The sequence below is a fragment of the Periophthalmus magnuspinnatus genome, chromosome 19 (assembly GCF_009829125.3).
Source record: "Periophthalmus magnuspinnatus isolate fPerMag1 chromosome 19, fPerMag1.2.pri, whole genome shotgun sequence".
In the NCBI taxonomy this organism is placed as follows: domain Eukaryota; kingdom Metazoa; phylum Chordata; class Actinopteri; order Gobiiformes; family Gobiidae; genus Periophthalmus; species Periophthalmus magnuspinnatus.
This window is the reverse complement of record NC_047144.1, coordinates 15,047,644-15,056,299: the sequence shown is the minus strand read 5'-3', so window position 1 is coordinate 15,056,299 and position 8,656 is coordinate 15,047,644. Positions and strand designations below refer to the sequence as shown.

The window sequence follows — 8,656 nt, the reverse complement described above, 5'->3', positions numbered from 1 at the left end:
TGTGGGTGTGGAGTTTTGCACTGAGCCAGATGACTACACAAATAATGGACTAGGATTTAGTTTTACTCTTTAAGTTTATTAGTTTTATCGCTTAGTAACCTCTTGTATCTGTGTTGCCGAGCCGAGGCTGGGATGCTGGGTCAGGATGGGAAACTTATTCGGGAAAAAGAAACGCACAAGAGTGACAGAACAAGACAAAGCTGTGTTGGTAAGCTAACGTTAGCCGGCATGCTAACCTGTCAGTTCAGCCCCTCATATCAACAAATACAGGTTTAAATAGTGAAGCTTATCAGTTATCTAGCATTATATTAGCAAAGCGTGATGTTAGCATTAGGAAACTGACCAAAGGCTGTCAGATCTGTGTGTCTGTGTCTCTATATTTGGTTGTATTTTGTATGTCAGGTTTCTATTTTATTTCATTAATCTTTATTTCTACAGGGAGAGCCCAATGAGATCACTCAGGCTCTCTTTTACACGAGACTCCTGTTAAAATACAGAACAATACAGACAAAAATAAAGAAACACAACACATACCTGCGTAAGTCAATTGAAAACATTAAAAACAGGAGCAGGTGTGAGTATAAATGTTTATCACCAGATTATTAAAGTGCATTAGTGGCATTTCAGTTCTAGTGCAGCCAGTTTGTAGACGTGAACAATCATGAAATCTTGGATTAAAACTTCTTCTCCACCTCTCCACCTATTTCTCTCCTCCCTCTCTCCTTCTCTCTATTTTTCAGTTTTTAGATGTAAGAAATCATGAGATCTTGCATTAAAAGTTCCTGTAAGTTATTTATTCCACAGTATCTACAGAATGACTTTGTATGAATAAAAAAATCAAACATTATGAGACTTTCCTGGCCAACTATGATCATAAAAATTATTACATCAGTTGATGTGTCCAATCTGATAAACAAATGTTTCCATATCAGTGTCGATATCTGATACCAGTATCAGATTGGTGCATCCCTATTTCTTTTAACTTAGAAATATTTCAGTAGTTATCTACAGGGTAAAATCTTTCTTTATATTTACACAATTTCACTGAGTTTGATAGCTATGAAAAAAGCATAACAAATTGTGTAAATATAATGGTGGTGTACATCTAAGTGCCCACCTCTGGCCCGGGTTTGTCCTTGTGCCCTGGTGAAGGCTGCATTAACGGAAACACATTGGTGCGTACATCTTTATCCTTACTAGGCAAGATCCGATAAAGATTTTTTTACTTTTTTTTTAAACAGACAGTGTCTTGGGTTTTTGTTGTCTGGTTTTCTGTATGCATTTTGAGATTTGACCCGACAGACAACTTCTGAAATATTTCCATGTATATTTATATGCAACTGTTGACCTGTTTCACCAAAATATTAAACATGGTTCAGCTTGTTTTTAGACTGTAGATGAGAAAAGTAGATTATGAGGCTCCTCCACATAGTCCCCTCCGTTAATGGGTTAACACGTTTGTCCTATTTTCCCAGCAACTGAAGCAGCAAAGAGATAAACTCAGGCTGTATCAGAAGAGGATCAACCTCCAACTGGAAAAAGAGAGGACTTTAGCCAAACAGCTACTAAAGGATGGAAAGAAAAAGTAAGTACATCATAACAGTAATAAAACAGTATATACAGTTAAGTTACTTTTTCACATGGAAAGTTCTGTTAAAACCAAAAATGAAAATGGGGAAAGTAAAAAACAAGTGAATGCCAGAATGGACTGCCAAAGAAATGGAAGCTCATCATTTTGATACATAAAACACCTGTGAATGTTTAATAAAAATGTCATCCACAGAAACATCTTCGCTTATCAAAGACAGTACGGCATCCAGTACATTTCCTTGTTAGGCACTACCTGAAAAAATGGCAATTAGCCACGCTGGCTGTAATCTTTACATATTTACATTTTTAAATATTCATCAATATGTGCTGTAACTTTTACAAATAAATGAAATAAGAAAATAAGAAACAATCCCACTATAGAGGTTATAGAGGTTTAACACTTAGTGGCAACATTACATCAGTGTCAATGGTAATGACATTTTCTTCTGTAAACGCTCAAAACACTAAACCTAAAATGTGAAAGAGCTGCTACAGTTTAATAAGAAATATAAAAGTCTACAGCTCTGATCTATATTAGGTTTGTACCTGACTCTAAAACAAGAAAACCAAGTAAACAGCAGTAGAAAACCAGTTAAGCGTTAGCTAAACCACAGGGACACTGCAGGCTACAGGCACATCACTGATACAGACTTTGGATCAGACACAGCTGAAATTAACTTTCTCTTTTTAAATAACATGTTTCTGAATCTGTGTTTTGAGGATAATGATTGTTGTGGGGTGAGTTGGAGTGTCCTTTATCTCCCTCTATTGTTAGCTAACAAGCTAGCTAAGGGCCCTGTTTCAAGAAGCAGGTTTAGTCCAAAATCAGACTTTGGTAACCCTCAAAAGAAGCCCCTCAGAGGTCTCAGTTTCACAGAGAGAGTGAAGCTAAACCCCGAGTCACAGTTAGCTCACTCTGGGTTAAACCGGCTCTGGACCAGGTTAAGTTCACTGAGTTTAACCAGAGTCTGCTCCTGAAGGAGAGCTCTGATTGGACAGTTCACTTCCCCATTCACAGAAGTATAGGGATAGGTAAAACTAAGTTTAATGATGCATTTAACTTCAAAAAGTGAATTTATTTTCCACTTTAATAAATGTTATGATTTCAATTTTTTTAATGGGCTACAACTTTATTTTACAATGTACACCAGATTTTTTCAATTTGTACCAAAATCACTACACGACGCTGGCGAATCCTGCACATAACCCCTATAAAGAAAATAAAATTGGTGAACAAATTAAGTGAAAATGGGGATTGGGGGATTTATAGTGTCTTGAAAATAAGTGATTAAAGAGGACTCAAATATGCAGAAATCTATAACTTCGGTTGAGAGCTCTGAAAAGTTGATTTTGCATAATAGGTCTAATTTAGCAGCCTGTTTTTTGAGTGTTTTAATATCTCTGTTATTACATGAAGTGAAATGTTGTCTTTTAAAACAGTAAAGCCCTTTTGCTGCTGAAGAAGAAGCGATACCAGGAGCAGCTCTTGGACAAAACGGAAAACCAGATCAGTAATTTGGAGCAAATGGTGAGTTTATACTGAATGAGTTTTTTATTAATCTATCCATTCAAGACTCTATAATGAGGTCAATTGACCTTAATTATAGCTTATTTCTACAGTAGGGTTTTCAAAAGTAAATCAGACAGTACATTTTATTAAAACAAGTATCATAACTAGATATTCTTTTGATCAAGTTTCAATTCTTAAAAAGTGCATAAACGGGGAAAAAAAGGTTTTAGGATGATCGCATGATAACAAAGAAAGCACTGTGATTTTATGATGAAAGTTACTATTATGTAAAAAGGAGCGTTTTAAAAATTATCATTATGGTGTCGAAATCTGTATCAGCCGTATTCCTTAGTATCGACAGAGTTTGAAATTTTAGTATCATGACAACACTATTCTACAGTAGTTAGAGCATATGCCTCTTTGTCTGTTTATGTAATTGGCGGAAGCAGAATAAGCCAATTCTCTGCCTTCTCAAATGTGTGGTTATAAAGGATTTAAGCTTTTGTTCACAATTACTTAATTTTTCACTAATAATTGTAAGAAAATAGAGATTTAAAAAAATGTGTTATCTAAAAAATCGGTCTTGCTACTTTGCAACTCATGTCATCAACATTCCCAGGGGGTGTGATGCTAACTTTAGGCACTACTCTGTCTGAAGCTCTGTTATTTATTTATTTATTTATATATTTATATATTTATTTGACAGGGACAATGCAATCTGACATAGTTACAACATGAACATTGCAGCTGATGTGATGCATATAGAGTTTATAGCAAAAGCTAATTCTCAACTCCCGTACTCAAGTTAGACTTTCATTTGAGATTTATTTTAACACAATCTGACCATAGAGATCTGATTTAGCTGGAACTACAACAGGTGAGCTGATTTTGTGCTGCTACACACGTCCCTCACACATGAAATTACAATCACAAGCTAGCTAGCATTAGCCAACCATTTTTCAGTTAGTCACTTTCACCTTTTTGTTGAAAATCAAACTCCTAAACACGACCATGAACGCTCGGAGGCTTCTGAAAATGTGTTATTTATATCAATGTTGTATTTTTTTCTTGAGTTTTGAGACTATCTGTAACATTTTTTGGGTAACGTTTATTAATGTATGCATTGTGTCACCATGGTAACTGCTGAACATTCCAGCATAGACATCAATTTGCAGAAAACCCCCAGCATGATGTGACTGCTGCCTCCTGTTTGTGTCACAGGTTCAGGATCTGGAGTTCGCTCAGATTGAAATGAAGGTTCTTGAAGGACTCAAAGTTGGAAATGAATGTCTAAAGAAAATGCACGAGGTGAGTTGACAAATATTCTATGTGTGTGTTTTTTTCTTCTCAAATCCCTACTTCAGTGTTACCTGGCAAATCCAGAATGATCTCTCTCAGTCGAATGTGATCGTCCAATCAGATTATTTTGTGAAATGAAGTAGCTCATTGGTCACTTATGATTTACAAATAAAATCAAGTTTCTCTCACAGCAGATTGACAATGTTTAGTGCTTTGCTCATACGTGATACTTTTTTGCTTTATTATTTCCAATATGCATGTCCCCCATTGGCTAATCTACCTGTCAATCACGCCCATGTGAAAACGGCGAGATTGACCAGTGACCACACTCACATCTTTGTAAAATACTGAAGAAATGTGTGTTCTGGATCCTGGGCAATGTTCAGTGATAGTTTAAATATCAGCTATAAAAACAAAAATGATTGTTGCAGCTGTAATTAACTCATTATTCTAATTTTGTATTCTCTAAAAAAAAAGGGATATTATCTTGTTGACGTATTACCCATGTCTCATTGTATCTTATCGTGCAGGTTATGTCCATTGAAGAAGTAGAGCGTATTATGGATGAGACCCAAGACGGGATTGAGTACCAAAGGGTGAGTTTAATCGACTAAACGTCCAAACATGAATGGTTAACAGTGAAATAAACACTTTTTGTTTTATTTTTTACTGTAGCAAATAGATGAGATGTTGGCCGGATCTCTGACGCAGGAGGATGAAGATGACATTTTAGCAGAACTGGATGCCATTACTCAGGTATAAATTCATAAAACGTTACAGGGAATGCAAAGATCAGATACTGGAAAATTTGCTGTATCGTATGTCGGCTTTTGAATATCAATTGAGCCGATATCCTGTTTGGACATATAAATGGATGTAATAAGACTATTTCCTGGTGGTAACCATGTAGTAGTGAAAATTCATTTATTTTGCTCACCTTTGCCACAATGCCATGGTGGACCATCTATAGACGTGTTCAAAACATGCACATTCAAACACCTTGTGCTAATTTCTTTCCCCCTTTATACCTCGGGATTCCACTCCAAACATCTAAACCACAGTGCCCCATACAGGCTGGAGGTGCACAAATGAAAGGCAGTCAAAATATCTCCTACAATCCCTCCTCTGTATCATATATTCACCCTCCCTTCTCTGATTCTTAAGTAAACCACTGTTTTTCTTGTGTTTTAGGAAGATGTTGAGCTTCCTGAAGTGCCCTCAGATGAACTCCCAGAAGTCCCAGCAGCCAAAGAAGAAAGACCAGGTCAGATTTCTGTCTTTTAATGGTTCAAACTATTTTCAGAATAATATTTTTAAATTATACTTTTGTTTTATTACAATGATTCTTATTTGGGTGTAAGGTTGTTGAATCAATTCTAAAACTAGTATGAAAACAAGATACTCATTTGAGCAGGTATGGATACTAAAAAGTCACAGGACAGAAATGAACCTTTCCTGAATATCTTTAGAATGATCTTGAGCTGTATCTTTCACAATATAAGACACATAGACTAGTATACACCCATGGACCACTATGGAACCTACTGGACGACTGAGGGATTACACAGATATAAGGCCACATGGGAATAGAAAAGAAAGTACTACCATTTAATGCTGAAAATCACATTCTCTTGTCTAAAGAAAGAGTGTTTTTTTATTATCATCATGGTATCGGGATCATGGGCATGGTAGCAGAACAATTACTCACTTTCCTCGTTCATGAAGCAGACATACTGTGCTTGTGTCTGCTCTATAGTTATAATCTGTGACACCCTTGGATCATTATGCTATAATTTGCACATTTTAAATCACAATATTAATCTAAAATGACTTAATAAAAGAAACAAGTCCGCTGACGTCTGCTTTAGTGGGAGCTGACGTCGCAGTAAACATCTTCACAAAAAAGAGCCACAGCTGTCGTCTTCTCCTATGGATAGCTGCACAGCGAGTAGCGGATTTAAAAAAAAAAAAAGTTCCAAAATGACTACGCGACGCTGCCAAATCATACACGTATCACTGTTTAAGAAAATAAAATTGAAGAACGAAGTAAATACAGAGCAGTGGATGTGTGCTGGTTGGGTTGATCGGTTGATCATGTGTGTGACTGGGTGAGTGGTTCCTTCATATAAAGTGCTTTGTACAAAAATGGGACAATTGGTATTTATATGTAAAAAGGCAGATTCAATTTATGATTCACAAGTTTAAGCTGTCCCTAACTCCATTACTGCTGCTGTCAGACTTGTCATTTTGGTCTTAAAATGTTTGTATGTGACCATAGGATCATGTAGAGCGGGTTAATACATAGAGATACGTCAGTTTTGAAACACTTTTGCCACACCCCCTTTTTAATTAATTAATTGATCGGCAGGACATGTCTTTAGTGGGTAACAATTATCAAAACACAGCTACGGTCAGTTTTTGTTATTCTAGTTACAGTCCTAATTTGTGGTAACCTTCTCGTCTTTGTGTCAAAATGGTCACATTTTAATTTTGTTTTCAGAGCGGGAAAAATCCAGGAAGAAGCCAGAACGTGAGCTGCTGGCTGCTTAGAGGCGGTACTAAATCTTGTATTTGGTTTTCTAAAATTGAACTGTCAAAGTCGACTGCTCAATGTGGAATTTTTGATTTCCAATGGACTTTTAATGGAAAAAAAAATCTCATTTGAAGATCTGTGACTTCACTTAATGTGCCTATCTTCATTTTAATCACTGTATAACATCAAATCCTGTCTCATTTTCATCGCCTTTTTTTTTGTTTTCTTATTTTGAATTTCACTAATAAATCTGAAAATGTAATTCAATTCATTAGTGAAATTTTAATAACTGAATTGCAAAAATAAATCAGCTTTTACCATTTTAACAGTTTGGAGATTATCGAAAAGTATTTTTTTTGTCTTTACTGTACTAAAATCTGCAGCTAATCTGATTTTTATCCTAGCATAAAGCAGGGCCAGTCTTAACCTTAAACCAGGACTAAACCAGGACTAAACCAGTTCCCAAACTTTTGCTAAACTTTTTCCTCTTCAAATCTTGCCTATATCTAAACCACATTAATTTCTATTTGTAAGTCCTTCCTAACTTCTAATTGTCCTGATTCATGTTTTTGTCTCGAGAAGGAATCACGTGTGCCAATAATCTTTTATAAATATATTTATATTGGACAGAGGATTTTTCTTCTTTTTCTGTTTTGTCATAATTTCCATATAAAGCTGATGTTGTTCCTTTATTTTTAAGCTTCTATATTACACAAAATGGACTCGTGTGATCTTTAAACCGTGTTATAATGTTGTTACCTCCTCAAAAACAGACCTGGAGTTGTGTTTTGTTTCATTCACCCATGTTTGAGTCACACTTTTTAGTCTGTCTACAAACATCAAAATACTCTGTTCCACCTTATGATGTCATGAAGTGGTAGTTTTCAAGTTAACAGCTCCTTTTACCTTTAGAAGGGGACTAAAATCATCCAAGTGATTCTAGTGAAGCTGTATGGAGTTTAAAAACACAGTGGAGCACTTCCTGCATTACCACATGACATCACAAGGTGGAACAGAGTGTTTTTGAGTTTGAGCGAAGCCAAAATATGCAGGTTTGTGTGTTAAACGTGTGAATGAAACAAAACAACTCCAGGTCTGTTTGCGATGAGGAAACATTATAACATAGATCAGAAAATTGTGTAACATGGGCCCTTTAATAGATTCTTTTTTCAGATCAAGGTTTAGTTTGTCTTCCTCAGAGTGGTCACATGATGCTGCGTAATCGAAATATGGAAACGTGCCCATGGAACTTTAAACCGAGATGAGGGGCCTTTTTACTCTCTCACACCTGGGATACTGTCGGACTGCAGATGGCGCTGTTGTCCTGTCTCCACCGAAAGGAAGACGGTGCCAAAACCTGTTTAAATCAGCTGACCAGACACGTCACTGTAACATCACGTGACCACTCTGAGGCGCTAGTGAGCAGTCGAAACAGGTATAAGGAACAAACTAAACCTTGGTCTGGAAATGGAATGTATTAAAATAAATGAATGAAAGACCAGATGAACCTCATTGGACTGATGTTGTTCCTGGAGTTGATATAAAAATGGATACATGTAAAATCTTGGGACTTCCCTGCTAAGTGCTATGCTGCTAATTAAAGGCTTTTGCTAACTTTCAGACACAGGTTATTACCTAAAACGTATTATGTTTACTCATCATTTTTGGCTAACAGCACTGTGTATATCCGCATACATCACTTTTCAATAAAATGGTTTCATAAC

General features: G+C 36.1%; 1 protein-coding gene across 1 annotated transcript; it reads left to right on the top strand.

Annotated features, from left to right (window-relative positions):
* On the top strand, positions 1-8,656 carry chmp6b (charged multivesicular body protein 6b). The gene is made up of 8 exons (XM_033984639.2): positions 1-208; positions 1,476-1,585; positions 3,031-3,118; positions 4,322-4,408; positions 4,930-4,995; positions 5,075-5,155; positions 5,591-5,663; positions 6,900-8,656. The coding sequence occupies exons 1-8, from the start codon at positions 146-148 to the stop codon at positions 6,947-6,949; spliced, it is 618 nt and encodes a 205-aa protein (XP_033840530.1). The 5' UTR covers positions 1-145; the 3' UTR covers positions 6,950-8,656.

Excerpts from the sequence above, each read along its gene's own strand:
- chmp6b (XM_033984639.2), top strand. The coding sequence starts at position 146 with ATGGGAAACTTATTCGGGAAAAAGAAACGCACAAGAGTGACAGAACAA. Across the intron at positions 1,586-3,030 it reads CTAAAGGATGGAAAGAAAAA|TAAAGCCCTTTTGCTGCTGA; the intron begins GTAAGTACATCA and ends CTTTTAAAACAG. Across the intron at positions 5,664-6,899 it reads AGCCAAAGAAGAAAGACCAG|AGCGGGAAAAATCCAGGAAG; the intron begins GTCAGATTTCTG and ends TTTTGTTTTCAG.